Source organism: Mycteria americana, chromosome 2 (assembly GCF_035582795.1).
Source record: "Mycteria americana isolate JAX WOST 10 ecotype Jacksonville Zoo and Gardens chromosome 2, USCA_MyAme_1.0, whole genome shotgun sequence".
Taxonomy (NCBI): Eukaryota; Metazoa; Chordata; class Aves; order Ciconiiformes; family Ciconiidae; genus Mycteria; species Mycteria americana.
This window is the reverse complement of record NC_134366.1, coordinates 10,325,039-10,345,175: the sequence shown is the minus strand read 5'-3', so window position 1 is coordinate 10,345,175 and position 20,137 is coordinate 10,325,039. Positions and strand designations below refer to the sequence as shown.

The following is a 20,137-nucleotide window of genomic DNA, read 5'->3' as shown; positions in this document are numbered from 1 at the left end:
TAATGACACATCCATTGTTGTGTTGTCTTATGACTCATTTTAGCCTTAATTTTCTTAATTTCCTGTCTTTCTCTCTTACTTTACAGTCTTCTGTCATATATCTCAATCTTTTCTTCTTTCAAGTCTCAGTAAGTCTTCTTTCGAAGTTGCGTGGTCAGGGAAAGCACCTTTGATAACAGTGGGTCATGGCGGTCGTCTTTATTCCAGTGTTTAAAATTTGTGGAGGAGTAGTGACTTCTTTGTGCTAAAATCAGCCATGGTTTCAGTTTAAAAGTAATGTTCACGTTTGCTTAGGTTTTTATACTGACACACGTATATATATGCACACACATACAGACACACAAAAACGTACATGCAGTGAATGTCTTTGAAGCTGTGATGGGGTAATTATAATTGTTCTGTGTGTTTGATGTTAGCTAGCAACTGTAAAATATTTGTTACTGAATATTTTATGTTGTCATGGTGATTGTGCTTACGCACAAGAACAGCGATACAGAAAAATGACCCAACAGTTATTCGGGTATCTATTAGAAGTAGCACAGAGTGGTTTCCACTATTCAGGTGGAGAATGTGATTATTTAGGCAATGATTGCTGTTTTTCTGCGTAGAAGTCTACGCAACAGTCGTTTATATTGCAATTTAGTAATATCACTCGTGAGGTGGACCTAGTCTGTTTGTAGGCATCTATTAATTGGATCTGGATTTAGGATGTGTGCAGGTGGCTTCCCTAACCGCTAGCCAAAAGACTGGATTCTCTTCCAGCGAATCAGTTAGTATTCAACATAAAGTGGAACTGCAACCCACCCATGCTGCATAGAGCTCTCAGCAGCCTGCTCTTGAGAGGTGAAAGATGCGGGGCTTAAATGTCCTGTGACAGGAGAGGGAACTGAATTCTTCTGTTTCACATGCTGAGGGAATGGTACTGACACCATCATCTGAAGGAATGCTTGAAAACCCATAGTTTGGTGTACTGAGAAAATTAATGGATTTAAGCTGAAAAGTAAATAAAACTTTAAACTTGGATAGAGCATGTAGGTGGAGGGCAATATGTTATATGCACAAGAAGATACTCTGCAAGATTTTTGTGAGTAATTATTTAAGTAATTTATAAGAATGGTTCTCATTTATGTGGCAAGCACGGAAAGCTTCATCTCTGCCAGAAGACTTTCTAATACATACAAATTATGCCAAAAAAATAGATACCATTTTTGGCAGAACTACGGAGACTCATGTTTATCATGTTTCTTGCATTTTTAAAAAATGTGTGCAAATGGAGGTGTGGTGCTAATTACATTAATAAATGTAGTGCTGTGATGTTAGAGGCCATAATCTGTGACTTAACACCCAGATTGTCTAAGTATTCTTGTTGCTGTATTGGAGCAGATATATGAGGCTACACACTTCCCATGTCATGGCTATTGCAACTCTTCCACAGTTGTGGTAGTGGAAATATATGTGCTTAAATAACCCTGCTGGACAGTTTTGCAGTAAAGTGTTCTGAAATATATACTCAATATATATGTATAACCAGAGAGTTGAATTTTTATTAAAACTGAAGAGGACCAGAGCACAGGCTTAAGCAATACTTGGTGATTGTCAATGCTGCTTTTTCTTGGTGGAACAATTGCTATCGCTCTCCTAGCACTGCTTTGCCCTGTCCTAATTAATATTTCCTCAGACAATGCCTGGACATAGGAAGGGGGTAACATGAATCACTGTTCCCACTGAATAGGCCGGGTAAAGCCTCTGTTTTCAGAGGAGGAAAAAAATTTAGCTGTGTGAGCCGGTGCCCTTCTTGATTCATATAGATGTAACTATTGTGGCGGTGATGCCATTGATGGAATAGTGTGTAAAGCTCTTCATATTTGAAAATAAATCTAACAGTGAAACTGCATATCTTCTTTGCGGAAACTAATTTTCTTCCTTCTCAGATGTCTACAGTGTGTAACTGAAAATTGGAGAAGGAGGGAGGGGAAAGTTTGATCGTGTTATCTACCCTAGTATTTTTATCTACTGAAGAGATACTGGGCTTTGGGAAAATGTTTGTTTCCAGTGTATTATATTTCAGTACCCACATCACTCCTACAGTCGAAGAATAAAGCTGGGACTTTTTATATTAAAAGAAAAAAGTTGCCTTCAGCTATTAGTTTTCCTGAATCCAAAGAGACGGGTGGGGTAGGATCAAAAATACTTACTTGATCAAAGTTATTGGCTCTGAAGGTATCCTTACATAGGTAAGAAAGATGAAAGGTGTTGTTTTTATTGCACGCTAGTAACAGTGTAATTTTGAACTAATTGGTGTTGAACTGCCAATCACCTAGGGGGAATGCAAATAGATACTCTTACAATTTCCTTTGAGGTACTGAAATCTTATGTCGGGGCTGGAAGAAAAACAGAATAATACCGTTAAATTGACCTTAAATGAGCTGCTTTGTGGCTTTCTTGGAGAATCCCTTCTAACTTTTCATTGCTAGTCCAAACAAGTCTTGTCTACCAATTTGATTTATTGGCTAGACAGCGCTGACATTGAACTTTGTGCGTGTTTGAAATAAAGCTAATGTTTTAGAGCTTTTAAGAATTTAGCTGCATCCTTTTCAAATACTCTTTTGACTGATCTGAAACTTTGCCTTCCCCTCTCGTAAAATATCCTTTTGTATAGCAACCTGTTGTTTGCTACTATTTTTAAGGAGGAACGAACTACAACAGCACTTAAATATGATTCAGAATTTCTACTGAAGTGTCTCTTAGGGACCTAATGTGATCACGCTGACTTTGTTGGAAAGAATCCCATGAATATCAGCGTTTTGAGCTCTGGATTTTTATATTGAGGGGAGGAAACAACATATATCTTGACTAAAGCTTTTCCTCAGAGACCCCTAAATCAATTATGGAGAAGAAGAAAATGTCAGAGTTTTCTTACTTTTTCAGCTGCTTCCATTAAAGTTCTTGAGACTTTTTCCACTGCGCTCTATAGCTATCCTTTTTCTCAACTCATATTAATTAGTCATTCCATAAAACAGATGTTTCAGACTTTTTTCAGAGGGAATGCAGCACAAAAGCTTATTTTTATAATGATAATGAGATTTGTTTGTTTTTTTTTAAAAAAAACCCTTTTTCTAAAAACCTCCATATTACAATTACTTATTTAAAAAACACTGAGAAATTAAACTGACATTCATATTGCAGGAACTTCAAGTGAATAGAAGTTGTTACAAAACAGCATTTGTAGGTCTTACTGGTTAGTCCTGGGATTTGAGAAACTTATATATTTGAAGCCATTGTAAATGTTACCACGTACACATTATATCACTGATACCAAAGATAAATGTTTAGGTATAGCACAGAGGTTATCTGTAATATGCAAAAATATGTGTGAAAGAAATGGATAATTAAACATTTAAAAGTTAATTTTTGAAACAGTTGGATGCCTCATTGAGAATTTGACTGCATTGAACAAATCAGTATTTATACTCTGAAATAAAAAGAGTAAAAGTTTGTTGTTTTTTTTTTTTTTAAAAAAAAAGTCTGAGAAATACTCTTGTATATCTTGGTTTTCAGGTAGGACCTCACTGTGCTGGAATATGGAGAATGTGAGGGCTGGATGGGATGAGAAATTTACCTTATCTTGTACTGAGATTGCTGGGTGGATGAGCAGACAACAGAAAATAAGGAAATAATGAGACTGGACTGTAAAGTAGTGTTAGTGTGCCAGCAACCTAAGTGCTATTTAGTTTTTGTAGGCAAATGATCAAGATGTGAGATAAAAGCCTGTCCAAGACTATTAATCTTAGAATTTTATTAAGAGTGTTTAAAAAAAAAAAAAAGTATCTGGAGCATGGTGCTATTACAGGTTAGCCTGCAATCAAAGGTGAGGGCGAGGGTAGGGAATGGCCAGCAGGTGAAGGGTGTCGATGTAAATCAAGAAAAGATAACAGAGAGGACTTAGGGCTTATTAAGACCTTGAACTGTCACTGCCACAGAGTGAGTTTGGCCTGGAATAGACAGGGAAAATATGAGCCCTCTTAATGTATTTTCAGGTGAGATTATTCAGAAATAAAAGGGATGAAAGTGGGGCAAAGATGAGTGGAGAGTGTTTCTAACTTATCCTGGGAAGAATATTTCCAGTTTGTGATTGCAAAGAGTAAAAGCTAAAGTAGAAATAGTGAGATCAGAACTGAAATAGCAGCTCTCTAGTCAGCGTTTCAGAGCTGTATTGTTGCTTGAACACTGTGCAGTGCTTGTAGAGGAACTGGAATCAAGGAGAGAAACCACAGTGTGCTTGCTTGCACTGGAAAAGATGGGTGGTTGGAAGAGAATGGGAGGTTGAAGAGAAAAAGGATGGAGAGGGAACATGGGCTGGGTTTCCTAGAGCCCACGTAGGGATAGGAGGAAGAGTTGCTGAGCAATTTTTAGGCAGAAAATCAGCAAGGGAGAGAGGAATTAATATTACGGTTGTCAGTTTTCAGCTGGTGTAGAGGAGAGAGTTTGAGGAGTTGCACAACGGTGACACGCGTATGCTGTAAACTGTAAAAAGGAAAGTGAAGGAATATGGTCTCGTATGAGCAGAAGATACGTCAACAAGCAGATCAGCAGTATGGAAACTGAGTTTGCTGAGTAAAAAGGACTGGGGAAAGGGAGGGAGGGACAGAAGCTGAAGGTGGAGGTCCAGCCACCAGCTTACATAGTTTGGAGGCAAAGGTCCACTTCGTCTTTAAGTTGCTAAATAATAATGCTCTTGAAGAGCATGCAGAGATTCTTTACTTCTTGATATATGAATCATATAGAGGTACAAGAATGAGGCATTTGAGACATCGTGTGTCAGGCTGCCACACCATAACTGGTTTTTGGACCTGTGTAACAGTTCAGCAGTAGCTGTTCTTGTAGTTCTTGTAGCAGCTGGTCAACAGAATAGGCAGGGATCACAGAAGATCACACTGAAACCTCTGATGTGTTGAACTCTTCTAGTTAGACGGAATTAGAAGGTTCTTGACTAAGCCTCTGTTTTTTTTGAAAAGTAGTTGAAGAGTCTCAAAGAAACACCTGCAGTTTAAAGCCACAAGTGTTCATGTGATGCTTCTTAAATCTGAATTGTCACAGTGTCTCTTACAGTACTATAGTTAGTTTCATCGAAAAGAAAATACTCTCTTCTGTTTTAAAAGGTGTATCTTCCACGGTGGAATACCAGACAGTAGAGTTGGAACGGGAGCTTGAAAAAGTGAAAAGCAAGAAAACGAATCTAGGTAAGAAACTTTTTTCTACTGTTTCATGTGGATTGCAGTTTTCTAAATGACCTTAAGATGCTGTGTTTAGCTTGTAGCAATTACTTGATTGATTCCAGTTTGTTCTTAACCAAATTTGTGCACTTGCAGTCCTTTCGAATTGGCATAGTTTCTACAAATACATTACATGGAATCATTGCACCCCTCTAACAAACAAATTTAAGTAGGGAGTCTGATTTGGATCTTATTTTTAACATAATTTTAGAGAAATTGTAACACTCTTGACTTCCTTGCATGGACCTTAGTAGCACAGTCTTCGTATATAATGATATGCTTATTTGGGATAATCTAAGACATTACTTTCCTCTCTGTTTTTGAATTATTTCTGTAAAAGTCAAATTGTATTTAAGAACAGTAAAATAATCTTAGCAGGTTTGAGTCTTTAAAACTGAAAAGTGATACTTCTGGTAATGGCAGCCACTCAACAGGAATCTCCCTACTTATACAAAGGCTTGCAGGATTTTGCGTTTATCAGTGTGCTATGTGCAAAACAGACTGCGGTAAGAAAAAGTTGTTGGGTTTTCTTTTTAGACATACGAGTGATGTCCAGTGAGTTAGTCTTGTCTTTCTTGCCTTGTGTTTTAAGAGGAAAATACTGTTTAAATATTTGAAATTCCCTTCTGTCCCTTTAGGTCATACTAAAATATACATGTAAACAGCATATTTTTAAATTCGGTGTATTTTAAACTTTGCAGAACTGCTGTATGCCAGGGAAAGAAAATGTTATGGTGAAACGTGCCTGTAAATGAGAGAGAAAAATCTGCTTCTCTGTCTCCCCAGCCTTCCTCTAAAGAGGCTTCATATTTTTGGCATTGCTTTGTACAGCTCTTCAGGGTGGATATTTTTATGAACTGGTTGGTGTCGGTTCAAGATAAGATTACTTTTGTTACCTATAGTTATAATGAGAGCTTGTAGATAGCTGAATGATTTTTACTTGTTTAATTCAAAGGTGATCTACGGTATTAAGCTTCTGTTTTTCTCTTCTGAACAGAACGGCGGAAAAAAGCTTCTGCTTGGGAAAGGAATTTAGTCTATCCAGCTGTTATGATATTGCTACTGACTGAGACGGTAAGAATTTTTGCTCCTTTTTTTTTTTCTTTTTCCCCAACAAAAAGTAAGAAGAATTATTTGGTAATTTGGGGGAATAGTTTTAAAATTTTTGAGTGATGTGTGTTTAAGCAACAAACTTGATATATTCTTTTCTTGACCATTTTAAAAGATGAAATCTGGTAAGGATAAATGTATACATTTTAAAAATGTGGAATACTTTTAAATAACAAGACTGTTTCTATTTCTTTATAGTCCATCTCGGTCCTCTTAGTTGCTTTCAACATTCTTTACCTGTTGGTTGATGAGACGGCAATGCCAAAGGGATCAGGGGTATAGTAAACCTCTCTTATGAGTTTTATAACTTTAGTAAAGCTTTGGAGCCCTTACAAAAGTGCAAGTGAGAACTTATGCTTTAATAACACCGAAACTAACGAGCCTCAACCTTGACTTTGCTTCTAGGTTTTGGTCCTGTGCATTCATAAACATTTATTATGTGTCCTGTTATAATGAGTTCTTAATAAAACTAGTCCAGAATCTTTATGAAGATACGTTGATTCAGTAAAGTAAATCAGTAATCTGGAGTTTGCATTTTACTCATGTCTCCTACTTTTATACGGACTAGAAATGTTCAATTTAAGAAACTATGTTAAAAACCAACATGAAAAGCCTGTCTTGGTTTGTGTTCCTCTTAGAAACCATGATATTTTTTCCTCCTTTATTATAAAAATACTTCAGGGAAGTATAGAACAGCACACTGAGTAGTAGTGTCTTTAATCACGAGGGTTTTTTCATTAACTTGGTAATGCTTTCCCCTGCGTGTAGCTGTATATGAGCTTGCAGAGCTGTAAAAGGTGTTTAGTGGTGGTGGCCACTCTGCCTGTGGTATTGCGAACAACTCGAAGTGTCGTCTTTTGAGACATCTTATTTTAGTTTCCAAAGTAATGGAGTATGTATAAAATGCAGCATGGTGGGTAGATGCAGCGTGCGTAAAATGTGAATCATGGTACCTTCTGTCTAAGTAATACATTTCACTCAAGTTTGAAAGCTAGCTGATGCAATTGCATAGGATGGGAGACTTGCAGGTTAGAACATCAGAATGCCCCTTAAATACTGAATTGAGAAAAGGCTGTATTTCATGTAAGATGGTAGTTTTTTTGGTCCTGGTAGAAGTTAACTTTATGAACAGTTGCATGTATCTTGCTAAATTACGCAAAGTATTTTTCTCCTTGTAGGGGCCCGGAATAGGAAATGCCTCCCTCTCCACCTTTGGCTTTGTGGGAGCAGCACTTGAAATCATTTTGATTTTGTATCCTTTCTTTAAGAATTCTGTCTGTTAACAAGTGTTCTGTCTAGTTTTCTGGGACACTGGTAATTTACTAAGACACTTGCCTGGAAAGAAGAAAGAGATAGGTCAGTTTTTCTCAAGCACTCGAAGTGTTTTTGTTTTTTTTCTTTGGTTCTTAAGACTTTTAGGAGACTGCTGAGGACTTGAGTGAAACTTGCATTCCTTGGAGGTTCTTTTTTCCTTGATTCTCACAGCTATCTTATGGTATCCTCTGTCGTCGGCTTCTACAGTCTTCGTTTTTTTGAAAATTTCACTCCCAAAAAGGATGACACAACTATGACAAAGGTAAGGTAAAGTCTGTGATGGGGATGGGCCCCTCCTCTCTTTCTTGCCACCCAAGACAAACTGACTCTTTTAGTTAGTAATTGCCCTGAATGGCTCATTTGCAGTGATCAGTATTTGTTTGTAAGCTGCGTAAACACAAACTGGAAGATTTTCAAAATGCTGAATGAGTGGGAAAAAGGATGTGCTCTGTTTAGTTTGGATGGCATCCATTCACTTGTAAAAAGCTGGGAATAGCAGAGCTTGTTAACTAGCTATAGAAAAGCTAGTGAAAGAACTTTTTTCAAAGGAAACGTATTGCTAATGAGTAACTTTGATTGTGCTAACTGTACTTCAGGGAGCTTGTTTGAAATCTGAAGAACTTGGTTGCTAGAAGTAATACAGACGAAGTAATTCAAATTTGAATAATTAAACTAAGACTGAGGAGGCCTATTCAGCAACATTTTGCAGTCTGAGGCTAATTTGACTTTCTACAATTTAGCACTGGCTTCAGAATAACAAATGCTGTTACCTAATGCGGAGGAACATGCTTAGGTTTTTGGTGAAATATTCCCACAGCTGACAAGGGGAGGTGATCAGTAACCAAGGAACAGATGTTGAATTTCATTATTTTTTTCAATGTGTTTCTTTGTTTTTTAAAGTGATGGATAAAGACATTTTTACCATAAATTGTTGGAAGTGAGAAAGTAGGTAAACACACAATGGTTATAGTAGACAGGTAGTAGGGAATTGGAATGTTCTTAATGTTTTCTATTGATTGTTTACAGTACACCAGGAATAGTGTAGAAATAAATAGCGAAGGCACAAATGTCTGCCTACTTTCAAGAAGTTTTCTGTTTCTTTTCTTTTGGGTTCTGGTAGAATTACAGCTGAAGAAAGTGATCTCTTGTGAGAGAAAGTTTCAATTACTCTTTATAAAGGCTTCACAAAAACTAGAGTAAAATCTAACAGCTGTGAATTTTTTTGTACTATTTAAAGTAGTCAACAGGCATTCAATTGAAAGGAAGCTCTTTGTTGTAATTTTTTAAATAATGCTAATCCTGCGAGCAGTTACATACAAAGCTTAAGCTGATGTATCAGTCATCTATTCTAAGCCCATGGAATGGTTCTTTTATAAAAAGTTTGCAGGAATTAAGTAAACAGTTGATGCCTTGCAACATGGTAGTTTTGAATTATTTTGAATCTAAGCATACGTAACACTTTGATTTAAAAGCAAATGATTACATATTTGATTTTTTTTTAACTCGTCTCTTGGATCATCTTCATCTTGTGTAACACCATATGGAGAAGTGTGACAGAAGTAAGCAAGACTAACAGTATGTTACTGTAAATTAAATTGCTTTAGGTTCAGTTTGAAGAATGTAACTTTTAGGAATTCTTCTTTTTCATCTTGAGTACTGTTGGGTGGTGTTTTGTTTTTTTTTCCTTCAGCAATCCCATTTATAATTTAAATGCTGTTTGTCATTTTCAAACAGATCATTGGAAACTGTGTCTCAATCTTGGTGCTGAGCTCTGCTTTGCCAGTGATGTCAAGGACACTGGGTAAGTGAAATGGAAGTAGAAACATTGTAATAAAGGATGTTTAATTGAGTTTTAAAAAAAAAAAAAGGAAAAAAGAACAGCCTATAGCTGTACCTTTCATAGCATGTGTTCAGTTTGCCATCACTTTCAATAGAAAGAGCATGTACGTGTGGCCTTTTCTACACCAACATGAGCTGTTGAAAATACATTCTACATACATGAACTGCAGAACATGCATTCTAAAAAAAAAAGATGTTAAGCATTTTCTAGAGAATATATTCTTTTAAAAAGGCAGGTCAGATTTTAAGCTTCTTAAAACGAGATGATGAGAAGAATAGATGTGGAGACTGCTTGTTCAGGGCAGTATAAAATAGTTTCATGTTCACTGTGAAATTACAGTGCTCAGTTTTTTGTGAAAAAATACATTTGGAGATTTCAGGTATAAAATTTGGGATAACGTTGAGCGCAAATGTCTTTTTTAAAAACAGTTAATGACTCTAAATTGATTAAGTTTTTTATCAGCAATGATACCAGGCTACTTTCATTTTCCCTAAAATAATCTGCTTGCTTTCTTTGTTACTTCGGTTTTCAAATATAAAAATTTGGAATCCAGCACAGGTAGAACTGAAGAAGTTCTGATTTTTATTGTTAAGAACTGGCAGTAGCATTTGAAGTGGAAAAACTATTTTAACCAGTTGGAAAGACAAGATGTTTTGCATCTTCACTTTGTTTAATTAGGTAATCTTCAACTTGAATTCTTGAAGTTAGATGGCAAGGCTATTACATGTTTAAGTAGTGCAGAATACTTGCAGCTAATGTGAATTTCATTGGGAACATTAAGCAGAACAAAACAAAAATCTTCCCCTGGGGCTTTACAAGCCTTAAGTACAAGCTTAGGAGTTTAAGCTCAGGCCCACAGACCAGTTATGCATACCCAATAGTTCTGTAGCTGATTTTCTTTTCAAGCAGAATACTATCAAATGAAGAATAGTTAATATTTTCCAGTAAGCTATACTGTATATTCTCATGCTGTGTGTATCTACAGATGATGAGTTTTATTAGATTTACTAGATCATTTCTATAACAAACAAAAAAACCTGTAATGCATTTTGGAGAGTTGAATCTTAAAATACACATTCTAGAGCTCATGTTTTAAAAATCTGTAGTAAAACTTCACAAAAATACAAAAGAATAATTCAAGTATTTAAGTAGTGCAGTTTTAAAATATAGCCAGTATGATAAAGATGTAAGTAGTAAAGCAGTTCTAGCACTTACAGCAAGATGTTATGTTGAAAAATTAGTGTTTTACAATAGAATTTTAACATTAGTATCGTGTCCACTAAGTTACTGCTTTCATCATTTGTTTAAAAAAAATATAAAAATCTGTTAATGATCTATGAGATTAACAGTTGATAATAAATGCATTCTGTGGAAGTAAGTATACATGCTGGGTGCATTGTTGTCTCATAGGAAACAGATTAATGGTAAAACTCACGGTAAAAAAAAAAAAGGACTAACAAATGAAATTCCTGAATAGTTTGCCATAGAGATAAATGAAAGAAGAAAAAAGATGGAACAATTAACACAGAGCTAACAAATGCACAGCTGTCCAAACAGGATTAATAGAGTGTATTAGAGTACAGTGAGTCATGTGGTGCTTTGCAAAAATATCAACATGTGTTGCACTACATGCTACCGCCCTGTGGCACTGAATAGATGAAAAGAAATAAATATGTTAAGCAGATTCATAGTCTTTTCACTGTATTAAAAAAGCGAGTTTCTAGACTATACGGAAGAGACTAGGCTTTATCATTATGGGAAAGGCAAAAAAGCAAAAGCTATCTAATACATGTACTGACCTTTTTCAAGTTTTAAAAATGGAAATAAGATACATTTTTTATGGGTTTCATAGCATTCTCATCAAATACGTAGGTGGTGGATGTCTCTAATCTGTCATTCTTTCAGAATGCCAGGAAAGCTTTTACTAAAGTAAAGATCACTCATCTTTTCCAGAACTTTTCAACCCTTTAGTACTCCTTCTTGAAAAAAGTTTCCCACCAGCACCATATTGCTAACCACCGTGAAACAAATGGAGAACAGAGCACTTAATAGCCAGGAATATAGAGATGAGGAATCGCAAACAAAATTGAATTTTCTAATATACAAAAGTATTCCTAGAATTCTTCTCTTGATTATTATGGTTAAGTTAATAGTGATTTAAAACTTATTTGTATGTACAGTCTAAAAACATAGTATTTATTTTTCTTTAAAACTGAACAATTCTTTAATATTTTATTTGGTAAATTGTCACCAACTTTACTGGATATATATTTGTGTCCACTAGAGATGTAGCTTTCTGTTCAGTTACTGAGTAGTCTTTCAGATTGCAGTCTTGGGATTTTTTTTCTGGGGGCTGAACAGATACTTCTGTAAGAAAGTCAGCAAAAGCTTTTTATTCCTTTTCTCCCACAAACTTACAAAATGATACTGTGTCACATTTTTTTTTTTTTTCTGATGAGCAGTGACTTTTTTTATTCATACGAGGAAAATGAATGTAACTTGTAGGCAATATTTTTTCCCACCTGCTCCAACAGAAGTGTCAGGCTTCATTTTTGTTTGTCCTCATAACACCTACTCTATTGCTCGCTATTCTTCTGAACCCCTTTGTGTCAAGGGGTATTTTTGCTTTTCCAAAGAACTCTTTACTTGGTGCTCTACCTGTTTTGTTTCTTTTCCTTTAAAGGTCTGGAAGTCTGTACGTTCAAACTCGACTTTCTCAATTTTCTTGTAGCTCAGCATTCTGACTAAAACACTCTCTGCTTCTTTGAAGATATTCTTAAGGACACTGGCTTCAAGTGTGAAAGCAACTCTATGTTTATTATCCTTCATCTGTTCACTGGTTGATTCAGTCAGCCAGTTTCTTCTTCTTGTGCTAAGACCTTCTGTGCTTTTCTGATATCTCTCCCTGCCTCTCTTGCTATTTTGATCAGCTTCAATAATTTTTTTCCTGCTTTATCCTTTAAAAATTCTCCTTCTTTTCATTTTCTTCATTTTGGCATGTTTTTCTTAGATATTAAATTTGATTCAACTTTTTTTTTATTTATTTAATTGACTGATGCTGAGTGCAAGAAGCGTGTGTATCTTTTAACATTGTGATAGCTGGCTGTAAGTCTTGGGTATCAAGGTACAATGAGATTCGTAAGTGCCAGGTTTACCCTTGAAAGAAATGTAACTGACCCTGAATTCTATCTCTCTTCATTTATTGCCACTGTTGATGTCACAGTTCTTAAAAGTCCCCAAACCTTTTCAAAATAAGATGATAGAAAACTCGCTTCCAGGAACTTCAGCGCCAGGGTTATTTTCTGATTGTCTAGTTTTCTGCTGCCATTTTAGTTCTGGGGTGAGGTAAGCTTCCTTCCTTCGCTCTCTTGGTCTTAACTGTTAGAGCAGACATCACTGTGACATCATTTGTGCCAAAAGTTTTTTGGGAATATAATGGCTTATCAATCCTTGACAACTGTTACTTGGGTATCACCTCAATATTCCGCCATTTATTCAGTGCAGTCCTTGATGTGGACCTGGCAAAGGAATAACCTATGGTTCTTCCTCTTCTGCCTTCTGGGACGGACCTTATAGCTTGTAGACACTTCCACGTTTCGGAAAGATTTGGCTTGCTTAGCTTTAGTGATTGACTAGCCTTTGTTCAGCACAAAGCCCCAGTGTCAGTGTTAGGAGGTCCACTGTGAAGAAGACCTGTCAGCACTGTCTTTCAGGCAAACTCTTTTCCTTCTTGGCAGATGCTCTGTGGCTATAGTGGCAGGTGGATCTAGGAGAAAAACTACAGCTGGAAAGATGTCTTTAAACTTTGGTTTCAAAAGCAGCGGCTCTGAAAAAAACTCTTACAAAGGCTTAGTGTTTACTGTAAGATACTGTGGCTCTCATGGAAAGGCTTTTTGCTACCTGTATTTTTTAAAAAAGAAAGCCCACAGTGCATTTCATCTTTTTCTGGAATAGATAAGGATTTCATAGAAACTGAGATTTCAAGCAGTTTTCATACTAGTACTGATTTTTTCCTATTTTTATTGAAATATTTGAATATTGAAATATTGAAATTTTTTATTAACATTTTTTCAATTTTTTTCCAAAATTTTATTGAAATATTTCCTATAATTATTGAAATGATAAAAGCAGAATTCTTATCTAAAATAGACAATTTACTTCAACTCCTATTATTCAAGCATTTTACTAGGAAACTTAAACATTTTGATAAGTGTGTCTTACAGTTTCATAGTGGCCAATGAAGTGGAAAATGACCTTGAGAACATTGTCTTGTGTGTTTAACCATGTGTCTTACAGTGTGTTGTCCGAAAGAATTTTGCTGCCATATGTAAAAAGCCACAGAATGAAATGTTTGTGTTTCTTAAAAAATGTAATCAAGATTTTGATGTAAATCTTAAATGCAATTTTAACAGGAATCACCAGATTTGATCTGCTTGGAGACTTTGGAAGGTTTAACTGGCTGGGAAACTTCTATATTGTATTATCTTACAACTTGCTCTTTGCTATCATGACAACATTGTGTCTGGTCAGAAAGTTCACTTCCGCTGTGCGAGAAGAGCTCCTGAAGGCATTAGGTAATACAGCACTGAAAACTTAGTTTGTACTTGAATGTTTCCTTTCTCCACCATTGCTACCTTGACATGCTACTGTTAAAGTTCCGTTACAACTCACAGAAAACTTTTTTTTTGGTGGAAGCTTCTATAAGTTAAGATGAGAACGCATAGCTTTGTGGTTTTTTTTTTAAGAGTCGAGAGCTAAGGTACAACATTGATCTTAATGATATGTCCATGTAGTTATTGATCTGCAGTTAGATTTTCAGCCTTTAGAGAGCACAGAAACATTCTTATTGCTACTGAGCCGTTATTCCAACTTCAACTTGTTGTTGGAGTTGTATTCCAACTATGAAACTTCAACTTGTGTGTGGGTTGGCTTTTTTCTTTTTTTTGTTTAAAGCAATTTATTAATTCCCTAAAAATAGTTTAGTGGAAGTCTTAGCTGCCTTGTTGTGATGCTTTTTTTTGAGCACTACATGTTCAGAAAATATTTGTACAGAATATACAGAATCTTAGTAACTGGCTGAGTAAAACCTGTACTTGATATAATCAAAATGTTGATCAAATTGTGCATTCATGTTTCTTGGCCATAGAAGAAAGGCTTGAAACATATTTGATACTAAGAGGATAAAATGTACATATTTAGTAATTGTGCTGTTACTACATCTTATCTTTACTAATTAATGAAGCTCTTACCTCTTTAGAACCCTCGAGTAGTATTTGCCTAAATTGGGAGGACTAATGGTGAAACTTCAGTGTTTCTTTATAACTGTGGATTCAGTTTGTAGTGCACTGAAAGGTACTTACATTAGTTTCCACCGATGACTGCTTTCCAGAGTTGTCACCCTGGTAAACAAAACCCAGAGTGCACCTCTACTGGTGGCAATTAAGTTAAAATCAGACCTACTAAATAGGGAAATACAGAATGGCTGGCAGTGTAAGATTATAACAAGCCATTCTGTGATTTTTGATGTTGAGTTTTGAAGCTCCAGGGGAACAGATTAGTGGGCCAGGAGTGTGTAAATCTGTCCATTGATTTTTATGCTGAAAATATTTTCAGAGAAGTTCCATTGCTGATTGAGACAGATGATGCAAGTATGATGTATTTGACATTATCCCCAAGCTTTTAGTTAAGGTCATTTTATGAGAAGACCTTGATTCATCTCTTTAAGTTGACTTGCATAATCCTTTTTTTTTTTTTGTGCAACTGTTTTGACCACAGAGGTATTACTTTGTATAATGTAATGGCTGTTGCAGAGCTCTGAAAGAAATAAATTAACATCAGTCAGCATGGGTTTATAGCAACAGGTCTGGTAAAACTTTAAAGTTTCTCTCTTAAAGCAAATGGTGTAAAAGATTTATCTTGATAATTCATGGCACTTTATTAAACATGTGTTTAATTAAAAAAATATATGTTGAAAGCAGATTAACAAACTTCAAAATGCAGGCGGAGTAGGATAATGGTCATTGGATGGCATCATTCTAGAGGATTTTTTAGCGATTTTTTTTTTTCGGCCTTTTGCTATCACATATTATGTGATTTTGTGTAAATATTGTGATCAAAATGGAGAAGCAATGTAACTGGTGAAAGGTTTACATTTGACACAAGCAGGGAGTTACAAATCCTGAAGAACACAGGTTCCTGACACAAACTGGCTTTGCTTTCAATGCTATGCATAATGAAGTGTCTGTTAAAAACTGTCACGTGGAATTCAAAGAATGAGAACCAAAATTGGTGTGCTCATTTCTCCCCCAAAACTGTGACACTGAGGACTAGAGGCTGGTGGAACATCATAGCTAATTAGTGGAAGGTAAATTCCTGCTGCAGGCCTGTGACGAAAAGAATTCATGTCATATTGGGACTTATAAATAATACAATATTGAGTAGATGTTGGTTTTTTAGTAGTGCGGTCAGGAATTCCAATGATGCAAGAAATTTAACTTGGTACATCATGGCACTTCAGTAAAACGCTCACTATAGTCTACACTAAATGAATAAGAAGCTCTTTCCATTTTTGATCCTTAATTTTAGAGACTTATAGGAGACTTCAGAGAGAAACTGTAGGAAGCAAGAAAGGACTGACATCATACCTCTTGTGAATAAAATATGGCTAAATTTACCATCCTTCCCCACCTGCCCCCCCAAAAAAAAGAGTAGTTTAACTACTTGCCTGGGACAGGATGGGAAACTTTAATTAGCACTCATAGTAGAGAACTCTGCAATAAGAACAAATGGCTGGAAATGGAGATAAACAAATTAGTAATAATGTAGGCCTAAAGATATTATTAGACATATGAACAGTTTAGAGAGGTGATGTGGTCATCACCAATGATCTTAAGATCAGCAATGGATGCTTTTCAGAAAGATGCTGTAGTTTAAAGGAAATATTTTAGGTAATTATTTTGGTCTTTGTAGGTTGACAGAGTAAAGGATTGCAGGTCTTTCTCTGTTCTTAACGTCTAAGTCGGTGATTTAAGCAATGTGAAGTTAGGCTTCTCTTGCTTCCACGCATGTCCATTGTAATGGACTTTTCTCACTTAAAACAGCTGAGGGAATTTCCCAGAAGTAATTCTTACCTGAGCTAGAATGTCAGCTCTGGTCTTCAGCAAATGCAAAGTCCCTAATCCCAAAGTAGAATTTGGTTTGTATGTATTCTTTTGGATAGCTGTAGGCATGAACCATGGGAGAATCTCAGTTTTTCCTTATTGTGTAATGTTTTGCAGGATTAGATAAACTTCATCTGTCAAACAATCCAAGAGACTCGGAGATAAAGCCGTCTGCAAATGGGCATCAGAAAACACTGTGATTAACAATCACCTGCAATCAACATAGCTGAAAACATCAACCTCATGGCATTCCTGTCATCTCATCAGCATTTTTATATTGGTTTTATTTGTTGATAATTTGGGTCCAACCTTGTCTCATTTTTTGATGCTGTGTGCTTCTGAGGAAGTTGGGTATATCAGATTCTTCTCTTTCCAGTGAACTTTTGGTCTGCTTGTTTATTTCCCAGTAAGTTAATGCAGGAGGTGCCTTGAAGACTGGAAGCTGAAGAGAATAATGCATTCCTTTTTATTTGTTGACAGTCTCATATCTTTAGATATAAACCTGCTACCATTTGAATGCACAGTACCTCCTGTGTTATATAGACACAGCTATAAAGAATAACTTTGGGACTTGGGTTAAAAAAAAAAGAAAAAAGAAAAAAGAAAAAAAGATACACTTGAAGCCCTCTATGACCCTTACTGGAAGTGTAAACTACCTGGAGTAGGTATCCTTGACAGTAGATAAACAGTTCCACTAAGAATGTGTTAAAACTGAAAGTAGCTGGTAGAGATCACAGTTCCTTTCGCACTGGGGACAGTAGGCTGTTCGTAGTCTAATGTCATGAAGCTTTCTTGGGAGGCCAGCGTTTTCAGCTTCCTGTTCTTAGCTATAAATGCCAGGTTGCTTTACTGGTAGTCAGACAATGTCTTACCGAATAGAGTGAAGTACAAGATGAAGATTAACTTCAGCGTTAAATCTGAGCCTAGTACGCTTTGTAAAAAGCTGTGTAGACCCCCTGTCACAGCTCTTACAGTTCTGTAAGCTATTGTGCCGTGGAGGTCACTTACCCTGCCAAGTACATCCCTGTAAAATTCTTTATGAACTACTGTGTATAAGCAGTACTTGTAATCAATGCAAGTAGCACAGGCCTAGGAGGCTGCAATTGCAGTTTTTTACAATCTTCTTTAATTTGAAGTAAATTATTTATCTGAATTTATACTATAGTTACCAGGATTTCTGTTCAGTGGCATAATCCAGTATCTTTCACTAGCCTGTTTTTTAATGTACACATGAACCTGTATATAGGCCTATATGTGTAGATACCGTAAATTAAATTCTAAGCTTATAGAGATGACATAGGTGGCTTGGTAAGTAAAACTTGTGTGTTCAGTCTTGGTAGTATGAATTTCTGCGGTGTTACAGTTTAACTGCTCGGAGGCCTTAGATTCAGGATGGCATCGGTGGGTGGTAATGTCCTTTTTCTTTGCATTACTCCAGCCTTAGGAATCCTTTAAGCAGTTTATAGTAAAGAAAAAAAACCCACCAACCATAACCCAAGTAAATATTCAAACTCTGGTTGCACTTTTGTCCTCCTCTGCCAGAACTCATCTTCAAAAAGATTGGCCTGGAGACACCTTCAGTGTGTGCCCATTCCGTGGCGGGTCAGATAGCTTCCTGTTCACTTCCCATTTCCGTAAAACAAGTATGTCTGTCTGTAGTTTGAGGTCTGATACATGATCGAGTGGTGACAACTCCAGTGTGGTTCTGAAGTAAGATACACCTTGTGTCAGAAGCTCTTTGGCTGTTCTCCCGAGATGACTGCTCTGGGCTGCAGACCTTACTGCTGTGTGTGTGAATGTGAGCTTCCCCCACTGCCCCCCAGAGTGCTTAAAAAATCAAGCTCTAGTATACACGAGGATTTCTCCGTGGTTTTGGGGGGTTTTTTTGTGGTTTTTTTTTTTTTTTTTTTCAGCTGCCTTTTCTGACTTGAACTGGGGCATAATGTAAATACTGCTGTAGTAAATATGATGCTAGAGAGTTACTTTTTTTGTGTGTCATTTAGTATAAAGTCAAGGCTTATTAAACTGACTATTGATGTGTTGTACTGAGTCTTGGAAGACAAAGTAAAATTGCTTGATTTCACTAAGATTTACAAGCATCTTTTCTGTTGTTTGAGTTTAATGCTGACATTTTAGTGAGTTTAATGCTGACATTTTAGTGAGAAATCTTTATCTCAGTCAAAGTTCTGCAACCGAGAACAGGGAGCTGTAATTAAAAGTTGTTTTAAAATGTGTTTACATTTAAAATATTGGGAGATTTATTATTAGGGGTGTCATTCAGGTATTCGCAGAGCTTGTAGCCTTATGTATGAGCATTATGGTTAAAAATAACTGAACTGTGTCCACTTGTCCATGCAAGTGATTGTGTGACCAAAATTGTCCTCGTGTCTTAATGGGGCTGGGGAATTGTGGTGTGTGAGGCTAGTCAGCTTTATTAAAATATTTCTATTACAACTTTAAGATGTTTTTTAAATACATTCTGTGAAACTGAAGAAATGTATTTAAGGAATAAATCTAGGGAGTATGAACCAGCATAGGTCTTGCTCTTCATGCTTTTGGAGAGATGTTTGTCCTGGCATCAGTGACCCAAGATCATAGAAAAAGATGGGAATATAATGTGTATGTGGTTTCTGAAAGTGAGTTGGGCAATTACTTAAATTGAGCAGAGACGGTCCCTGCTGGTAAGCACACAAGTTTCAGGCAAGACTTTTAAAACTCTCTTTCAAAAGAAATGCTACAGCCTTGCCTGTTTCCACCCCGTCTGCTGGATCCTGCTGTCAGAGATGTGTAGGTTAAGGCTACGTTAGCAAAGATTTTTACACTGAAATATGGAGGATGGTTAAGATGCTGTGTGGTTTCCAAGGTGGACAAGAAATTTGGAACTACCCTGTGCAACTACTGACAGTGTTTTGTTTTAAAATCAGCTGTTTATATTGTGTCACTGCCCACATTAAAATATGCCTTTGGCCTTGAAAATGACATGCTTATGCAAAACTTCTTTACAGATACAATGCTACAAATATACTAGGTGTAAGATACAGGTCACTATATACTTTTCACAGAAGCATATGGTCACTTAAATACAAGCAACTGGTAATTCATTAATGGATATTGACGATACATTCCTAGTATTTTGACTCATGTAGAGTCAGGTGGTCTATACCTTCAAGGTATATACAGCTGATCTTAGTAACATTAACATCTGCCTCACTTCTTATGAGGCAAAAAGCACATAAATGCTTCCATCTTCAACTAGATACCACACAAGACCAAAAAATAGATGTAAACTAAGTGTTTTAAGTTAGCCGTTTCTTGGCTTTATTCTGTGTTGGTAGCACAATATTAAATGCAGTGGCAGAACTGTAATATTGTGGGATTTCGAAGCGTAAAGCACACATACTTATCACTGTAAGCTAAAAAAGAATAGTATTGGTTACTGT

At 36.2% G+C, this 20,137-nt stretch overlaps 1 protein-coding gene across 2 annotated transcripts in view; it reads left to right on the top strand.

The window, feature by feature from the left end:
- LMBR1 (limb development membrane protein 1) overlaps positions 1–18,831 on the top strand; it is a 72,131-nt gene extending 53,300 nt beyond the window's left edge. For both annotated transcript variants that reach the window (XM_075492387.1, XM_075492388.1), the window contains 8 exons: positions 5,160–5,240; positions 6,271–6,347; positions 6,582–6,659; positions 7,562–7,635; positions 7,869–7,959; positions 9,432–9,498; positions 13,950–14,111; positions 16,815–18,831. In XM_075492387.1, coding sequence (XP_075348502.1) covers positions 5,160–5,240; positions 6,271–6,347; positions 6,582–6,659; positions 7,562–7,635; positions 7,869–7,959; positions 9,432–9,498; positions 13,950–14,111; positions 16,815–16,897 — 713 coding nt within the window. In that variant the 3' untranslated portion in view covers positions 16,898–18,831. The remainder of the gene's footprint in view (positions 1–5,159; positions 5,241–6,270; positions 6,348–6,581; positions 6,660–7,561; positions 7,636–7,868; positions 7,960–9,431; positions 9,499–13,949; positions 14,112–16,814) is intronic.
- The last annotated feature ends 1,306 nt before the right edge of the window (positions 18,832–20,137 follow it).